This window comes from Sinocyclocheilus grahami, unplaced genomic scaffold, assembly GCF_001515645.1.
Source record: "Sinocyclocheilus grahami isolate Dianchi unplaced genomic scaffold, SAMN03320097.WGS_v1.1 scaffold310.1, whole genome shotgun sequence".
In the NCBI taxonomy this organism is placed as follows: domain Eukaryota; kingdom Metazoa; phylum Chordata; class Actinopteri; order Cypriniformes; family Cyprinidae; genus Sinocyclocheilus; species Sinocyclocheilus grahami.
In genome coordinates this window covers 293145-313557 of record NW_015505489.1, presented here as the reverse complement: position 1 = coordinate 313557, position 20413 = coordinate 293145, and the positions used below count along the sequence as shown (strand labels likewise).

At 36.8% G+C, this 20413-nt stretch overlaps 1 protein-coding gene across 1 annotated transcript in view; it reads right to left on the bottom strand.

The window, feature by feature from the left end:
- The window catches only part of triob (trio Rho guanine nucleotide exchange factor b), a 190259-nt gene that overhangs the window by 32222 nt on the left and 137624 nt on the right, over window positions 1-20413 (bottom strand). Inside the window, exons 19-36 of the mRNA XM_016293909.1 lie at window positions 20052-20201; window positions 19824-19938; window positions 19550-19665; window positions 16655-16777; window positions 15715-15909; window positions 15449-15564; window positions 15116-15182; window positions 13988-14097; window positions 13804-13873; window positions 12154-12243; window positions 11449-11541; window positions 10074-10185; window positions 9769-9959; window positions 9554-9655; window positions 8529-8668; window positions 8239-8338; window positions 4337-4580; window positions 3638-3644 (exon numbers count right to left, since the gene is read on the bottom strand). Of these exons, the coding sequence (XP_016149395.1) occupies window positions 3638-3644; window positions 4337-4580; window positions 8239-8338; window positions 8529-8668; window positions 9554-9655; window positions 9769-9959; window positions 10074-10185; window positions 11449-11541; window positions 12154-12243; window positions 13804-13873; window positions 13988-14097; window positions 15116-15182; window positions 15449-15564; window positions 15715-15909; window positions 16655-16777; window positions 19550-19665; window positions 19824-19938; window positions 20052-20201 (2141 nt within the window). The remainder of the gene's footprint in view (window positions 1-3637; window positions 3645-4336; window positions 4581-8238; window positions 8339-8528; window positions 8669-9553; window positions 9656-9768; window positions 9960-10073; window positions 10186-11448; window positions 11542-12153; window positions 12244-13803; window positions 13874-13987; window positions 14098-15115; window positions 15183-15448; window positions 15565-15714; window positions 15910-16654; window positions 16778-19549; window positions 19666-19823; window positions 19939-20051; window positions 20202-20413) is intronic.

The following is a 20413-nucleotide window of genomic DNA, read 5'->3' as shown; positions in this document are numbered from 1 at the left end:
CAGACCGATGAGCTTTGTAAAAATCAACGCGTTTCAGAAAGGCGGGGCATAGAGGAGAAACAATAATGTACAGTATGTGGAAAATTATGTATTTCCTACGTCACTGTAAATTATTCTTTTTTGTATTTATATATTTCAATGACTTTCCCAGGAAAACACATTTTTAAAATTCCCTGTGGTTTTCCAAGTTTCACATGATCTTGGGGGCAATATGATAGGAGTCTTGACAGGTTGGCTATGCGAGATTCACCCAATTAGATTATTAAAATCTCAAAAAATAATGCTGTTACAGATATTTTAGATTCTTTTATGTGAACCTACAATTCTTTAATATGAACGATGTGATTCTGAAAGAGCCAGAGTTACAAGTCTTCTCACAATTAGACAGTTTCAGATTATTTACTAGTTTTCTAATTTGCGGAAAATCTCAAAGACTATAAGCAGGTCATATTGCATATAATTTGCATATAGAGAAGTAAACCTATTGCTATGACCATAAAAACTTTTTTTCATGACATTTTGTATTTCATCTTGTCCACACATTTTAGACCAGATTCTCATTACATTTACATTTTATAGTATATCAGTCCATAAAAAAAAAAAAAATATGACTGTTATATTACTTTACAAGCTTTTCATTGATTATCTCTTTAATAGACAGACAGACAAACAGATAGGCTACAGCAGATACCTTTTAGGACAATATTTTCTAACATTTTCTAACTACATCATGAGTTAAAAATAAGTTTCAGTAACTTCCCAGAATTCCCCAAACTGAACACCACACCCTGCACACACTAATGATTTTCTCTCAGATGCTGCCCAGTCATCCTTGTGTGGGTGACCTCAAAAATCTTTGCCTGGTGACGCTCTTAGATTTACCACATGCTTTTCCTTTGTAATCATGTCTTTGTCACAAATCATGGTCCATTCAGCGTTTTCAAAAGCAGCGACTAACCACCATGAATTCCAAGTTACACACCTTTGATAATGAGGAACTGGTGGACTAATGTAGTACTAGAACTTACTACAGCCAAATTAAATCCTCAAATACATGTTAACAATAAGAAAGTTCCTAAATGAATTTATGCTGACGCATCCTAGATGTTTTCATACACAAAACTGTATTTCAGTCCTAGAATATCATTACAACTTTAAATACAATATGAAATTAAAATGGACCATATACATTTTTAGTATAGAATATTTTTACTATACATTTTTGTAGACAGAATATTGTAATAGAAAAACAACCTTTCCACTGTTTCTACCGTTGCGCTATAACCAAAGTCACATGTAAATAAAATAAAATAAAATAATAAAAACATTTAACAGCCAACCATCCAGCTATCTCTCAACAGATAAAATCAAATCTTGTCTAAATTATTTTCTGCCAAATAATCATCTTCTTTCTGAAATAGGTCACATTACAATTGTTACACATGCTTCAAAAGTAGGGGTGTAACGATACACGTATTCGTATTGAACCTTTCGGTACGAGGCTTTCGGTTCGGTACGCATTACAAACCGAGCGATTCGTTGGAGTAATCCTATTACATTTGGAAAATAAAAGAGCTTAAAGTGTGTGAAATATAATGTACTCCAGGTTGTGACGGTGAGGTAGTTCATTATAGTTTTATTTTATTCACTTTTAAATGGCTTGTAAATGCCTGTGCGCATTTTACTTTCACTTTTAATTAGTGTCAATTCGGCATCAATTGATTAAATGGACAACAACAAAACAGTACGACAAACTCACATTAAACATAGAATGTTTAATTTATTAACCAAACGAATACAAATACACAATGCTATAGGCCTAATATAAAATAACAAATAACTTACACAAAGTTTAAAGGGGTCATATGATGCGATTTCAATTTTTTCTTTCTCTTTGGAGTGTTACAAGCTCTTGGTGCATAAAGAAGATCTGTAAAGTTGCAAAGACTAAAGTCTCAAATCCAAAGAGATATTCTTTATAAAAGCTAAGAGTTAACCACGCCTACCTAAAACGGCTCGTTCTAACATGCCCCCACATATCTACATCACGATGTGGGAAGATTTGCATAATGTTCACGCAAAGAAAGAAGGCGTAACTTTTATTCTCGCTGTAGTATTGTTGCTGCCGCCATGTCGTGAAGACGCTGTGTGTTTCGTTGTGAAAGTGAAACTACTTTGTTTGGCCTTCCAAAAGAGGACGATATCCACATCGTCATGCCTAGAGCTGATCTGTGCTGGTCGCTGCGGAAATACATCAAGCTGTGGATCGCCAGATCGGCTTTCACCGTGGATGAAGCGGAGTCCAGCCCGGGGTCGTCACATGTGGTTGCCGCAAGCCCACCGGCCGCTCCTCACTCAAGCCCACCGTGTGTGACGCTGTGTGTTTCGTTGTGAAAGCGAAACTACTTAGTTTGGCCTTCCAAAAGAGGACACAACTAGAAATCAGTGGTTAAGTTGTATTTACAACACTGTTACAGAACACTTCAACCCAAATATTCAGATGTGTGCAGCACATTTTATGGAGGACGTTTCCTGATCCTGGTAGAGTAGACTACAATGCCGGCTGTTGTGACTCACAGACTGTAAGTAACGTTACGTTTTCATATTTAAAGCTGACGATTTGAACAGTGTAGACTAGCGCTTGTAGTTTGTCATTTCTCCGATCACAAATGCAGACGTTTTTTTTTTAAGCAGCGCGATGCAACGCGTAAAAAGACAGTATAAGTCATTATAATCAGTAATTATGTCTAGATAAACGGCAAAGGTCAAAAGGCCTTCCACATTTTTAAGATCATACTTTATGTTAGTTTTAATAAATAAAAAAACTGTAAAAATCAAGGAAATTTCACTGGCATTTCTTTGTTTTTGCTGTATCGAAAACGTACCGAACCGTGACACCGCTGTGTCGTATCGAACCGAACCGCGAATTTTGTGAAACCGTTAACCAAACCGTTACACCCCTAGTATGTATATATATAGTAGTATGTATATGGTTTGTGTATTTTATGTTTAGGCTTGCACACAGCTAGAAGTCTGTATCCATAATATTTTTTTGAATTAATATAATTAAAAACCAATCCATGAGGTAAATTAGATTTTTAAAATGCTACCAAAACAGATCCATTAAAAAGCTGAAATCCTTATCAAGTCAAAGGTGGTTACCTAATAAGTCTTACACAAAGGACCAGCCGGAACCGCTGTGTCGTATCGAACCGAACCGTGAATTTTGTGAACCGTTACACCCCTATTCAAAAGTATTTTATTATGATAATAAATGACATACAATGTACTACATTTATTTTTATAATACATTTATTTGATTCTTTTATTTGATAATAAATACAGCAAAAACGGCAATATCGTGAAATAATATTACAATTTAAAATAACTTTAAAATAATAATAAATAATAAATAATAAAAGTACTAATTTCTTTCAAAAAGAAATGCTGACCCCAAACTTTTGGTAGTATATGTATTATTGTTTACAAAATGGCTGATTTGAATCGCATGACCAAAATCACATTAACTGTCCTGTGTACATGGATGCGGTCTTAGCAGGGAAATCCCCTGCAGCCTGGCAACCCTGTTCATCACCTGACACAGCCCATCACCATGGTTACTGCATGCTTAACACACTTCAACCCTAACAATCAAGAGCAAAGCTGGACTGCAACTAAAATTTTATTTGGGTTCAGGGTGAGTCAAGAGCAGATACACACACCTGTACACAGCTTTCATTCATCCCACCTGAACGAAAACACACAATATCTGGCAACCACATTAGGATAATCCGATTTAATGTTGGTTTGTGTATTTTATGTTTAGGCTTGCACACAGCTAGAAGTCTGTATCCATAATATTTTTTTGAATTAATATAATTAAAAACCAATCCATGAGGTAAATTAGATTTTTAAAATGCTACCAAAACAGATCCATTAAAAAGCTGAAATCCTTATCAAGTCAAAGGTGGTTACCTAATAAGTCTTACACAAAGGACCAGCCGGAAACCCCAGACGAGTGTGTAGGCGTGTCTTTGAGTAATCCCTCAAGCATTTACACAGAAGCTCTTCCCATGACTGGAGAGGAACATCAAACGCTATTCCAGATTTTAAGGACCTCACAAACTCAACACACTGACAAATACAAGTTGTGCAGTCTCTGTGAAGTGTAAACCTAAATAAACACCATTCTAAATCCTGGACCCATCTTGATCTGACCCCATATCTAAGAAGGACCAGCATAAACATTCAAAAAGCCTAAACTTTTAAGTACATCCAGTCCAAAACAAATCTAACCCAACCCAATCTGCAGGAAACAAGAAACTCTCTATCTTACCTTTATGGTTGAAAATGCCCTCCATCTCCATACTACTTCGGGAATGGGCGATGCAAAGCATAGAGCTGGGAACCAGGCCCTCCTGGGCAGGTGAACGGTCAGTGGTGCGAACCAGACACCAGTCGGGCTTGTCTTGGGGCCTTTCTACCAGCTCCACCGTCTGACCTCTGCGTACAGTCAACTCCGATCCATTACTGGCCATGAAGTCGTGGATGACCACCGTCAACTCTGAGCCACTAGACAACTGTGAAGGAAGGCATAAAAGTCACATTAAAAAATATCTTTGATAAAGACAACAAAAATGAGCTAATTAAAAAAAAGAAACACGTCTAAAGTCAGCCCGAACGTACCCACTGGTAATGTGGCATTGCCAACGAGCTCAAAAGGTGAGCCACTGACCCTGAATCTTTACACGCCATGTTTCTACCAAAACAACACCCCCTGATACGTCCTTACTCAGTAAATATCACATGGAATGATGGTCTGGGTCAAAAAAACAAACAAAAAAACATTTCCGACAATGCCATATCCTTCAATCTGGAAGACAGAGCGCTGAAATTGCTTTCCTCTTGTCTTATCAAAATGAATCTCCTCTACAGTTCACGTTCAAGCATTCAGAACTCCAGTGAGGTAAAGTGGCAGCTGACACATCCTCGCATTGCCACAGAGATGGAATCAGTCTGAAGGAGTGACGCCTGGCAGGAGGAAGGGAGAGGAGGCAGAGACGGACACAATGTGCCAAGATTTAAAGGAGCAGGAGGCAAATTAATGCTCATTAGAAGTGACGTGCAATAACTCGTCTGCTTCTGAGAGCTTCACCTTTTCACCTCACCGTGAACTGAGAGGGCTCTGTGTGCGTTAAGATAAAAACAGTGAGTCATTGTGAGGGGTCGTCAGGGTACATGAGTGAATTTAGTGAGAGCGAGATACTCTTTACGTGTTCGTGTATGTCACAACAAGACAGGGAAGAGACCGACATGGAAGTGGAGGCAGAAAGATAAAGATGGTGTGTCCAAGTGTGTATGAGAGTATGGAGAGTATCAGCAAGTAACGTGTGCTGCTGTAGGAGGCTTGCAATACATTTCGGTGACAAAAACACGCACATGTGTGAAGGCGTGTGAGAGGAGAGCTCTGACTGGGAGTGGGAAGACAAGCATCTGTGCTGCTAAATCCAAAGCAACCGAAGCAACAAACGTTCCCCAATGAGGAATCTTCATTAAGTCTGTTGGTAATCAGGTCAATGGAACGTCGGAACTACTGGACGCCACTGTGCACAAACTTCTTGGATGGATGATTCTTCAATTAAGAGAAATTTTCTGTTTCCTAAAATGTTTGTATACATAAAAAATTTTAGTAACACTTTTTCACTTTCTATGAAGCCCATTTTTAAAACACATTATAAGGGTATTCTTAAGGCATTATAATGAATGCATAAAACATGTTGTTTCATCTCATTAATAATCATAACAACAATTATAATACATTGTAAAACTTACTTATTTGCAGTTATAGCTTTTATGAGTATGATTATTTATAACACGCAATAAACACCATGTTAAATCCACTTAATTTATAATGGATTATAAGTCTCATATCTTGAGATGGATATGGCTGTTTAAGAAAAATATGATTTTTATTTTTATTAATATTGTTGTTGTTGTTATCTATAAGTGGTCTTCGTCTGCTTTAAGTAAAGTAAGTTGCCAATGGCAAGATATGAGACTAATAATACATTATAACTATGGGAAACATAATCTATTGTAAGTTAAGAGGATGCATTGTGTTCATTGCATTATAAATCATCATAATCTTAAAAGCTATAACCACAAATAAGTAAATATTATAATGCATTAAAACTGTTGTTATGATTACTCATGAGATGATACAACATATTATAAGGTTTTTTATTATACATTATGCATTCATTATAATGCCTTAAGAATACTCTTATAACATATTAAAATACGGGCTTCATAGAAAGTGTTACCAAAGCTTCTAATAAACACCCTAAATCATCTAAATAAGAGATTATAAAGACTTTTACAACTTTACTTTATTTGCAAATTTTTAACATTCATCCCTATAATAATTTCACAAAAATGTTAATGAAGTTAATTTATATGACACTGATTTATATAACAGTAATTGCCTCTGAACTGAACTTCATAATCAACATTGACACTGTTGAACTAAACAGCATTGCAATAAATTGAGCTGAATAATGGCACTATTGTCTTCTGTAGAGTTGCTTTACAGCTGAAATTTGAGTTTTTATAGTTTATGAATTTTACAACATTACCACTCATACCACTGTCTGTATTGCATAAAGCGCTTTATAAATAAATGTCACTTGACGAACAACTTGACAAAAAATGTCCCCAATAATGTCCCCTCATTATCACCTCACTACTGATGAGTCATTCTTGCCACAACTGCATAGTGACAGAGATGCAATTAATTTTAAGTTTATGATAATGAGTAGCTTTATTACTGTTAAAGTGTTATCGCACAGGTTCAAATTTGAGATTGTTTTAAACATTCATTCATTCAAATTAAAAATCCCCACCATCAAACATTATACCAAAATCATCTGTCAAGATTTTACGTCGTGAAAGTGGCCCTATTTGAAGATTCACCCATATGTGACCCTTGTCTCTAAAACCTAATGCCTGGAATCAGCTGTTCTTTAAGATTTGATTCATAATTAAAATCAGTTTTATTGTAGGTTTAGCCTGTTTCTTGGACACAAGTCGGTGTGGCGCAGCCTTTTGTCTGAGGTAGCCTTGACAGAGATGAATGAAGCAAATGTTTTTTTGCTCAGGTACATTTCAATGATTTTCCAGCAGCTCAGTATTATCTCTAAAGAAGAGTGTAAATTTAGGGGAGCGAACAAGATTCTGTTCTTTAAATCTTTGGATCAGAACAAGATGCAACCATGAACTACTTCAAATGAATGCTCATCCATCTGATATGAAATGCCAATTATGGAATACAGCTTCAAGCAGCAATAATGGGGCCAACCACACAGATGACATAAACATGGCATGTAAACTTGTTTAGTCATAGAATCCTCGCGGGAGATTGTAGGATATGCTGTTTAAAGGCTATACGTATTTCTACTTGTAATGTTTCACCAGGATATTGCAGTAAAGATAACTAGTACAGATAAATAGTACTTCTAGTTAGTCACTAGCGCATTCAAAGTTTTCAACATCAGAAATCCATTTACTTTGTTTTGTGAAGATTGGACTGAAGATGATTAGAACCAGTTTTGGTGAAGATTTAATAAACTTTATCGGCATTGCAAATGTCCATAGTGCTCTATGAGCGCTAAAATCGCTTACCCCCCAAAAAATGCAGTCAAAGTCTTCCTTGCACATACATAGAGCTCATCAAATACGGTAAACACAGAAGAGCAACAATGCTTACTTGACACGTGAGAACAAACCAATCAAGCAAGTATTTTTGAGCTTCCAGGTGTTTTTTATTTACAATTGTTTTGTACTTACTGTGTGAAGATTTTGAGAATATGAGAGAATATTAAAAATATCTTAATTTGTGTTATGAAGATGAATGGGAAGTCTTATGGGTTTACATTGCGGCAGAATTTTTATTTTTGGGTGAACTATCCCTTTAAGAACTTGATTTTAGATCATACTATTACAAGTTTCATTACAGTGGTCTTTGAATGTGATGGCGCAAAGGGTTTTTTAAACTACATTTTAAATCTTGGTATAAAAAAAAAATATTTTAGAGTGAGGCTAAAACATTCAGTACAGACATTAAACAATTTTCATTGTCTTAAAATGCTGCAGGCTTAAACATGCCACCAAAACACCAGAACTGAACACCGGGTGTAGCATGGCACTTTTAGACTAAGGTTGACAGATTTTTACACTCACCTTGTCGCTATCCAGTGTGTTCTGGGAGGTGCGGGAGGCGATGGAGATGGTGTCTGGCTGACTGCTTGCATCACCCTGACTGTCTAGGTCCTCTCCATCCCTGTTAGTCAATATAATACATATCATTCAAAAGTGCAAACTGACCAAGAAAAAGTTAGACAGTTAGACAGTCGATGTCAAAAACAAGATACTGATATGCATAAAATTTGTTTCTTCCATGTTAACATATTCTGAGATTCAGAGACCCATACATGATTATTGAGTTGGATTAATGCGAGTTGTTAACGTACCGTTTGCCCTTGTGTTTGGTTGCAGTGGCTTTGGGAATGTGGATTGGCTCTTTGAGTGCCCCCCTTAAAAGAATGGTACGCTCCTGGATAACTTCGCGTACATGTTTAATCCAGTCCTGTTTGTTTTCGATACATGAAGCCTGGGGGTGCATTGAACACAACAAAACATTAATGAACCTTTTACACAACAGATATAAATAGTAATTGGAATTGTCAAAGCCTACAAATCTGTTGCAAAAATAATGATAACATGCAATCAGAGTTCAAATGAAGTCAAACACTGTTTACCTACTTAATGTGTTCCTGGTCTTATAATGCACATTCTTCAAAAAAAAAAGTTTTTCTAATCTTTTATCAAAATATAATAAATTGCCCTGCTTCTTAATGTACTTTCCTTTAAGGTCCCTAGCCTCCAACCACCTGTCAAAGAAACTAAATCAATTCTCAAAGGATAAAATCAATTCCCATCCTACTTTTCACTTGGAAATTCATCAGATTACAGAAGTAAAATAGGTGGAAACAATGTTTAATAACTGTAAGCCCATTTTGCATCCATGTGTCTGTCTACGTATATACATGTGAGAACACATGGAATGGCATATGATTCATTACATGATTCAATTACGTCTTCAGTGATGAAGGGCAACCATTCAGAGACACAAGTTACATAAGTGCTTACAAGTCTTAGCAAATAATTTTATACAATGAAATGACTCAAGCCAGAGCCACAGTACTTGAACATTCAAAACCTGAAAACATATCCACTCATGTGGTATATTTCAAGGATCCTCAGATGAATGATACTTTTTTTTTTATAACAAAGACTAATGGAAAGATCTATTTAATTTGAGATAAGGGACAACTTTTCAGTAATGAAACATGCTTGTATGCTGAGTCAGTTAGCAATGTTTGGATAGAAATAAACTTGAAAGCAAAGAAAACATTTATTAGAAGCCAAAAATAAGTGACAGCTGTACTGAAACCAAAACCTTGGACGAAGTATCAATTTGGAACTTGAATCATACCTTTAGGACTATTTTGTTGTCTGAGGTAGGTGTCCGTCCAAGCCAGAGTGCAAATTTACATGGATCTCCTTCCACATGTTCAGTAACTCCTAGTTGTGAGGTCTAGGCAGAGTAAAAACGCATAGATCAAACATGAAATACTTCAGTCTATTATAAAGTATGGCCATCCATGACCCGATAATTTATTTAAACAGCTTTACAAGTAAAACCCATACCATGAGCTTGCTCTTGTAGAGGTACTTGCTCCTGCCGTTGGAGTCTTTGACGTCCTTGCTGAAGATGAGAGACATCTCAAAGAGGAAGAGGTGCCGCTCTCTGCCCTTACGAATCAGAGTCTTTGGATCCCAAACCTGGAATGACTCCTGCAGAATCAACTCACCCTGAGACTCAATGTTCTCATCAAAACCTGAGAGGACATGAAGCAGAGAGTGAGAGAGAGCAAAAAGGAAAGAGAGGTTGAACAACGATACGAGATTAAAGAAGAATCATTGGGTTTGGTTTAGTAAGCTGTATTACTCACCCTCCAGCATGCTGAGGTGCATAGCATCATTAGCTTTTTTGGGCACACTAAGCATAACCTCCAGGCCATCTTTAATTTCTCCTTTACCCTCCTCACAACACGTCAATAGTTCCTACAAACAAACATAACAATTGCACTTTTGGACCCACATTTTGATTTGGGTAAGGTCTGTGTTTAGTCTACTTTGGATTTTTGTTGGGTCTGTGCTGAATTTGTGTCTGACTGCTGTTGTTCTGTGTTCGGTTTGTATTGGGTCTTAGCTAACTCTGTGATGGTTCTGTGTTGAGTATGTGATAGGTTTGTGGTATTTTAATGTTTAGTCTGTACTGGGTTTGTGATATTTATATGTTTAGTCAGTGCTGGGTTAGTGATGGCTTTATGTAAAGTTTGTGCTGGGTTTGTTATGGTTCTGTGTTTAGTCAGGACTGGGTTAGTGATGGTTTCATGTTAAGTCAGTGCTGGGTTAGTGATGGCTTTATGTTAAGCCTGTACTTGGTTTGTTATGGTTCTGTGATGGGTTAGTGAAGGTTTTATGTTAAGTCTGTGCTGGGTGTCTTATGGTTCTGTGTTTAGTCTGTGCTGGTTTAGTGATGGTTTTATGTTAAGTCTGTGCTGGGTTTGTTATGAGTTTGTGTTTAGTCAGTGCTGGGTTAGTGATGGTTTTATGTTAAGTCTGTGCTGGGTTTGTTATGGTTCTGTGTTTGGTCAGTGTTGGGTTTGTGGTGGTTTTATGTTAAGTCTGTGCTGGGTTTGTTATGGTTCTGTGTTTGGTCAGTGTTGGGTTTGTGGTGGTTTTATGTTAAGTCTGTGCTGGGTTTGTTATGGTTCTGTGTTTGGTCAGTGCTGGGTTTGTGATAGTTCTAGATTAAGTCTGTGCTGGGTATGTGTTTAGTCTCTTTTGGGTTTGTGATGGTTTTATATTTGGTCTGTGCTAGATTTGGTTTTAATCTGTGCTTGGTTTGTGATGTATCTGTGCTGTTTCTGAGCACATTTAAACTATTATTTTTTTTACTGGCTTATGGTAGGTCTGTGTTTAGTCTGTAATTCGATTTGTGATGGGTCAGTGCTGGTTCAGTGCAGGCTTTGTAGTAGGTCTGTGCTTATTCTGTGCTAATATTGTGATGGACCTGTATTTAGTCTATGCTGGCTTTGAGTAAGGTCTGTAGTTACTGTGCTGAGTTTCATTGAGTCTCAATGCTGGGTTTGTGATGGATGGAACTGTTCTGAGTGTGTGATGGGTTTGTATTTAGTTTGTATCTGGTCTTTTTGAGTCTATGCTAAAAATATGATTATTGCTTTTTTTGTAGAATCTTTATGGTTAACAATCTGAACTGTGCTGAGTTTATTTAATGTGTGATAGTACACAGCTGAGTACCTTCAGCAGAAGCTGATACTTGGTGATCCTCTGAACAGGTTTAATAAGGTATGATGATAAGGAATTAGCCAGCCTGTGTCTCTGTTGGATTTCCTGTACACATACAAGCACACTTAAGCTTTTGATGATAAAAAAAAAAACATCTTTCACACAAACACCTTAAACACATACTGGAAAACAATCAGTAACCATTTATCTTTAGCTTTTTCATTCTAAATAGCTTCTTGATAGCACTTTTTCAAAAGCAGATCTTAAGCTCAGATATGCTCAGTCCTAAAAGAAGAGTCCATCTGTTCTGATCGCCTGGCAACAGTTTAGTAGTGAGGCATCACTGGTCCCCCACCCACCCCCAGACACACAGGAAGTGCCCTCTCTCTAAGACCTCCAATTACCAGCTCAAGAACAGAAATGATTAACAGACCATAGCAGCCATACACGGACTCACTCATACACACATACACACATACAAACATTTATTCCAACACATACACACGCACACACACTAATACTATGACAAATACACAATGTCACATACATATTTATATAACAGCCACATTCTGTCAAATACACACAAAAAGTGTTACATAATCTGAATAAATAAATGTAACTTCCTTGATTAAAGGGTGTAAAAGGGATACTTTCACAGAATTGTATGTCCTTACACACAATCATATGCATTTTATGATTAGTTTGCTTAATACTCACATCAAAATAGGTCCCCGCGTGTTCCAGAATCAGCTGGGTGGAGTCAGGCTTGTTCTTACAGTAATTCACATACATCCGAAACTTATCCGCCTAAAAATAAAACGCATACAAAAAAAAAAGAAGATGCTCTGTTTTTCACTTCTAAGAACTGGTGTCTCTTTTAGAATGACAAGCTGTTATCAGAAATCATTAAAGGGGTCATATGATGCTATTTTAAAGATCATTATTTTGTGTATTTGGTGTAACGGAATATGTTGACATGCTTTAATGTTCAAAAAACACATTATTTTTCAAATACTGTACATTATTGTAGGTCCTCTATGCCCCGCCTCTCTCAAACACGTAGTTGGAGAAAGGGCAACAGAGTCGCGTGACAGACACAGTGATGATGCAGTACACAAGCCGTGGTTAAGACAGCTGACATGCTATGATTTCTGACAGGCAGTTCACTCTCCTGTGATGTGACCCTGTTCCACTCACACACACACACACGACGCATTACTGTGCGCTGCACAAAACTCAGAATTTGAACAGTCAATAGCAAATACTTAAACTAATAACAAAACATACTTACAGTCGCTGATTCAGAAGCGCCAGATTGTCATAGCAAAATCGGAATTGGGCCAAATAAAGTGCTTTTGCTTTCGCACTGAATCACACAGCGTCTCCCTGACATGGCTGCATCAACACTACTGCTGTTCCTGAAACCACACCTTCTTTCTTTGCATGCACATTTGGGCGGCATTATGCTAATATTTCCCCATAGTGACGTAGACATGTGGGGGCGTGTTAGAACGAGCCGTTTTGGGTAGGCGTGGTTGACCCTTAACTTTTATAAAGAATATCTCTTTGGATTTGAGACTTTAGTCTTTGCAACTTTACAGATCTTTTTTACGCACCAAGAGCTTGTAACACTTCAAAGAGAAAGGAAAACATGAAATCGCATCATATGACCCCTTTAAATAAACACTGATTTAAGAGATGCTTCATAAATAGTGTAATATAGCTGTAATTGTTTCAATATGCACTCAATCATTGCTTTCTGTTAACAGGAACCTTATATGATCAAAAATACAGGAAAGACATTAAAATTGTGAAATATTACAATTAAAACAACAATAATTTTATTTTATTATTTAATGTAAAATGTGTTTTTTTCCCTTCGATGGCAACGGTGAATTTTCAGCAGCCCTTACTTCAGCCTTCAGTGTTACATGATCCTTAAAAAAATCATTAATTTGTTGCTGAAATAACATTTTATCATCACAGATGAAAAGTATCATGCTGCTTAATATTTTTGTGGAAACCGATATACAGTAATTTTTTTTTTTAGAATTCTTTGATGAATAGAAAGTACAAAGAACAGCATTTATTCCCAAACCTTTGAAGCTTAATGTATGTACTATGTGCAGTACTTACTATAATAACAAGGTACTAACCCTGAACCTAAAACTAAACCCATTTAAGTCTAAAAAGTGACCTTATATTACTCTTATAGTACTTTCTTTGAATGTAAACTGTAATTGCATGTACTGTCAAATACAGTGCAACCCAGATATGTGTTCTAATGATCTGATTTAATGTCAATATAATGTTACATGAGTCTAGTGCACTTCTTGATAAGATTATCTCTAGCACACTGACACTCACCCATGTGACGAAACAGTGACCCAACTCCTCTGGAAGCTGCTCATATTTTTCCAGTTCTTTAAGGAAAATACTGAGAAAAGGACAGAGAAGCATGTTAATGTTAAGTAAATGGTAAGTAAGTAATCAAAATGGTAAGTAAAGGAATACATAATTATACGAATCGCAGGTTATAAGGTTCACTGACTTGTGATGGAACTCTAATAGGTCTTGCATGTTGCCGAAAATGATATGCTCTTTGTTGACAATCCCTGGGGGAATCTCCTCCACACCACTGCTCATCTCCCACAGATATGTCTGAAACACACACACTCACACTTCGAATTTTTTCCATTAATGTGATAACAGGCTAATACTATTACACTTTTAAAGACAACTCCTGTATTTCAGTGTTAACATTGTTCTGAAATAGGAAATAAGGAATTTTATCTATCTGGATGTGTTCAGATTGTGGATAGTTAACTCTGATTTTATTGGTTAATACGATTTTTCTTCAACTGCATCTTCAATTATGTCTGCGGAAATTATTTCTGAAGCGAAGAACATTCTCTAATAATTTATATATATATCAAATGTACTGTAATTTGATCAAGATGATTATGAAAACAACAAGAAGATGATATTAAAAAGGGTCAATTTTGAACGTTTTTACAGTTTTGATAATATTTTCACCTTTCCATTTTCTAGCTGTCTACCAGTATTAATCAGAATTCTGGGTCATAAACCATATTATCCAGAATATGCACTGAAACCGAATATTAATGTTTATGCTTAAATATCAAAACAAAATTAATTCTGGTTTCTACGATAGAACAATCAAGTCAAACTATTGACGACTATTGATCTTTTTTTTTTAAACACACATTAAACATAACATAAATATACAGATAAATCCCACTTAATGAAAATAAATGAGCTGATTAAATTACCGTGCAAAATTCTGAAAATGCATCATAATAAATGAATCACTGATAGTTTTTTCACCCCAGAAGAGAATGAAGGAAAAATAATGCACATGCATTATTTTCGGAATATGATTACATGAGTATTCCAAAGTGCATGAATATTCCTATAGTTGTGGAAACGTGGAGATTCAAAAATGATGCATGTAAACATGGTCAGTGTTTTAATGACACCCATCTTTTCATGAGATCAAACAGCAGCTATTCCTGGAGAAACTGGATTGTTCTTGGGCTGTACTGCAGTGAATACATTTATAGCACAGGGCTTTTGTGATCTGTCCAAAGTGGACATTGGTGTACCACACCCTCTAAATGTCGGTCCGTACGGAGCAAACCGTGACAACAGAACTTACATCCATACACTCCCGCAGGTCTCTCACATATGTCTTCTCGGTCTGAATGAGCTCCGCCATTATAAACCTGAAAAGAGAGAGGTAACAGGGCAATGCACCAGAGACCTATTGTCAACATTTGTTTGAAAGCACAATACCTCTGGGAGGGATTTCAATCTAGTATAAAAACCTCAAAAATTAAAACACGTTTCCTTTAGTATGCATATTTATGGGTGTTTCCTCAAAACACAAAGTAACTAAAGCTGGACTTTCATCAGATGAAGTATTAACCCTGCCCTTTCAGCACTTCCTGCTTTTGGCTTGATATCATATAATCAGGTTTAAAAGACATACTCTTTTCTGCGTGCCGATTTCCGCTTCTCCTCATTGAGTTCATGGTTGGCATCTCTGAACTTGACCTCTGCACCAGGAGCACTGGCTGGAATGATGTCCAACTGCAGATCTTTACTCTGAAACCCCAAACGAAATGCTTTAATGGTTAGAAATGACCTTTCTTTCATAAATTAACATGGTTAACGACTCTTACAGCAAACGTTTTGTTCATCCACACTCCAGCCATGCAGGCCACATCAACACACCTACTCTCACAGCCCTCTCACCGCTTTGTTGGAGTCAGTGGACAGGCCGAGCGCTTTCTCCAGGCAGGAACGGTACTTGTCCATGCGGAGGGAAAAGTCACGGTAGCGTTTGTCCACCGAGGCGATCCATTTCTGAATCTCGCTTGCATGGGAGTGGCCCTTCTCACAAAAACCATCAGCCAGCTGGATCAACAACTTTACCCGCTCTTTGGTTTGCTGGAGAGAGAGAGAGAGAGCTGCACTGATTCCACAGAGGCAAAGATCAGAGTGTAAACATAATCTGAGAGGTCTATTGTGATTTGCTGGTGAGTTGACAAACCTGCGACATGCTGACAATCACAGTCATAGAATAACTTTTTATTACGTTTTTCAGCAAGCTACTGTATATGCTAGCATATTACCTGAATTCGTTTTTATTTTAGTGATGTTGTACGCTTTGTATTTTTATTTGACAATTTTCCCCCCAATATATTTTCTAAATAAAAATAAGAAATATTGCCTCAGCAACTAACATAAAATACGTTTTTACATTTTTTTAATACATTTTATTTTTAGTTCAAGTTTATTACATTTCAAGTAACACATTTTTTTTTTAATTAATTAAATTTTTTAGTCACCTAAAATATAAATACCCTGTTTGTTAGCATATTACAAAGTTAGCAAAATCCAAAAGACTTAGCAAAATCATCAGGGCTACTACTATGGTGCCTTTTTGTGATTTTTGGAGCTTGACAGCATCACTCTCACAATGTAAAAGAGCACTCTAGACATTAAGAAAACATTCTTCTTTTCAATTGCAATGACGAAAGAACGTTGGGTTTGGAACAACGAAAGGAAGAGTAAATGATGACAACAAACGGACAATAGAATATGGTCTAAATGTTGATGTGCAACCGTTCTGATTCAGCTTCTAGGCATCTAGGAAAAAAGAAAAGCAAAATGTCCCTTAATTGAGACATACCTTGGCTGTAATCTGGAATTCCTCATGTTCTTTCAGCAGTTCCTGTGTGTGGTGTATAGTGGAGCCAGTGGAGGTGTGTGTGGATAGGTAAAACTCTCCTGTATCATGGATCCACTCCAAAGCCTGCAGAACCAGACAAAATGACAAGAAAAAATAAGACGCTTAGAGGATAAAATGTGAATGTGTGCATGTGTTTTTGTTGTTGTTTTTCTAATCTTGTGGGTGCAAAGTTTTTGAAAATAGCCTCAACAGAAAAGCAGTAAAGGGACACAACAATGTCTTCAAGGTTAGGTTTAGTTTATAGAATTTATAATTAGCTTTTATTAACAATAGCTGTAAAAGGGAAGTCCAGACAAGGATATCAACAAAAAGCCAGTGTGTGGGAATAAATGTGTATATGTTATACTCTCATGTGTCCACAAGAGGGAGTGAGATCTCTAAAAGTGCTCTATCTCTATCAACATTTTCATATCAATTTTTTTAGAACAGGTTGCATTGTGTGCAGGTTTGCCACTAATTTTCACTGATAAAAATGTTTCTGTGTGTCAAAGAGGAACTTTGTGGGCCACCCTCATTACAGGGTCTGGGGAACATCAGGACACAAGACTGTGAGTACTGCAGCAGAGCACTGTGTGGTCAAACTACAGTCCTTCCTCTCAATTACTAAGCATTTAAACACAGAACGAAGACAGAAACTCCATCCAGTATCACAGACTTCCTGAAACCCTACACTGTAATTATGCAGCAGACACAATTTACACAACTTGTGCATTAGGAGAACCTTTTCAGTTATTTTTTCATCATAATAGGGCAACAATATAAATGAAGTGCTAATAAGAGCTACAAAATTTACAGTACACTTTTTTTTCAAGCATGTGATACATGACAGTTGATCCTCTTTCAGGTTTCTATAGCAGAATGCTTGACCTGACGTGGTTCTGTTATTTGAGACTCCAGAAATACTTGTTGAGGCCTTCTAGTCAATTGTGTATGACATAAAATAATTTCATCTCAAATAGACAGTAGGGTTTGAAGAACAAAATTCTGTAAGCGAAACTGATGTTTGATGAAAGTGAAGAAATTATATTTTCCTACCCTCTTTCTTGAAATTTAAGAGATGACACTCGTATGCACTCTATGATGCATACCGCACACAAATATGGCAATGCAACGGCAGAATTTCTCATTCCTGGGAACTGAAACCGTGACCTTGGTGTTTGTAGCACCATGCTTTCCCACTGTGTCAGACCTTATTATTTCCAAAAGGATGGAAATGCAACACTATCATTAATGATGTGTGACTAATTACATCTGTTGAAATGACCTTTCCATTAGTATGTACAGTATATGTATCCATATTTGCTTATACAAATTTGTATTTAAGTATATACCAGCCAGAGGTCATGCTAGAAATCATTGTCTGTCATTTTTGTCCTAAAATTAAAAACTGTCAACAGAGATAGTGTTTTTGCAGTCTGGTCATTTAATAAATAAAAATAAATAAACATTATTATTATTACTGTTGCTGTTAATATATAACAATATCCAGTAAATTATTCTCCTATTCCCTCCAATTTCCTTAAGTTGTTTTCAGGACGGCATGTTAAAGCCTAACTCGTTATTTTCTTCCTTTCTAATCCCTTTTAGCATTCCCTAAAGCAGGAATATTTCTAAAGAAGGGACATGACTTTACTATTAATATGTCTTATTTTTGATGAGTTGCTCAAATTAATGGCAAGCATAAACCTTAAAGGGTTAGTTCACCCAAAAATGAAAATCCTGTCATTAATTACTCACCCTCATGTCGTTCTAAACCCGTAAGACCTTCGTTCATCTTCGGAACACAAATTAAGATATTTTTGATTAATTCTGAGAGCTCTCTGACCCTCCCATAGACAGCAATGTAATTACCACGATCAAGGTCCAGAAACGTAGCAAGGAGATGGGTTAAAAAAATCAATGTTACATCAGTAGTTCAACCGTAATTTTACGAAGCTACGAGAATACTTTTTGTATGCAAAGAAAACAAAAATAATGACTTTATTCAACAATTCGTCTCCTCCGCGTCACCCTGGTGCCATTTTAGAGAATATCCACTGAACGTAAACAGTGTATGCTATTCTGTGTCAGCTGCGTCACGCAGATACGTTTTCTACGTGGTTTACGCTTTGATTTGAACGAAAACAACGTATCTGCGTTCAGTGGATATTCTCCGAAATGGAGCTATAGGGTGACGCGGAGGAGAGGAATTGTTGAATAAAGTCGTTATTTTTGTTTTCTTTGCATACAAAAAGTATTCTCGTAACTTCGTAAAATTACGGTTGAACCACTGATGTCACATTGATTTTTTTAACCGATCTCCTTGCTACATTTCTGGACCTTGATCGTGGTAATTACATTGCTGTCTATGGGAGGGTCAGAGAGCTCTCAGAATTCATCAAAAATATCTTAATTTGTGTTCCGAAGATGAACGAAGGTCTTACAGGTTTAGAACGACATGAGGGTGAGTAATTAATGACAGCATTTTTGGGTGAACTAACCCTTTAAGCTGTAAGGAAATCTTTCACTTCTTTTTTGTTCTTTATTTTCTGTAAAGCAATACTTACAATCACATTTTGCACTATATTTTGGTTTTGTCTGTACGAGGAAGATGGTGTGGTGACATTTTTATAATGAGATCAAGTTACTGCTTTGTTGAAAGGCAAACCATCAACGTGGAAGCTTCAATCTCAGGTGCACCTCTTCACAAAGAGATACTTTTGTCTAAGTTACTTGACAAAACGAGACACAATTTGGACCAGACTATAAAATGATTCAAAAAGCAGGCTCTGCTAGACCGTCTGTACACTGCTCTGCCTTTTTACTGGTTCAGACCTGGATTAAACCAGAACTGACCTGTTTAGCGCTGCGTTCAAACACCACATACTGCTGACACTGGTCAAGCCTTCTCTTCCTCATGGTCCAGAAGTGCAGAACCCGGTTCTCCCGCTGCAGCAACTCATTCAGGATGTCTGCAGGACACAGAGACAGAATCAGAAACACAGAACATGATAATCATATAATAACGCTAATCAAATAGCAAATAATGGTTCACTTCAAACTAAAATTTGGCTTAATATTTGGTCCTTTAAACCAGTCATAAAAGGGCTTTTTTTAAAAGTAGTCTTACTCTTGACTTGTTGTTCAGGGGCCTTGACATGTGCAAGCATTCCCGGCATATTCACGCTGTTTCTGTGTAAGTACTTGAGGAAGACATCAGCATTGCGTCTTGCTAGTGTGCATGCCTTCAGAAAAAAAAGGGTCAGTTATGATTAAATTTGCACCAAATTTTTAATGTCACGATCGGAATGATACTTGAGAACCTGTATGTGTGTGCATGTGTGTATGCGCTAGGTACCTTGAGGAAGGCCTCTTTCTGCTCCAGGTGTTTACTGATCATGGGCATCACGTGATCAGACTCGGAGTTTGGTCCCAGTTTATCAATCCCTCCACACCAGTCTTCCTCTCGTTTGTATTCCTGCTCTAAACTTTCCAGCACACTACACACCTGCAGAATACACACATGTCGTTATACATAAGAAATATAAGCAAAAACAAACCTGGATATGTAATAGAGAAGCCTATTTCCACCACATAAAAAAAAAAATCTAAATTATGAAATACTATAATTATGAGATAAAAAGCCAAAAGTGAAGAGATAAAAACATGCATGTCAACCTGTTGTTGGGGACTACCAAACCCAAAGTTTGAACCTTTCAT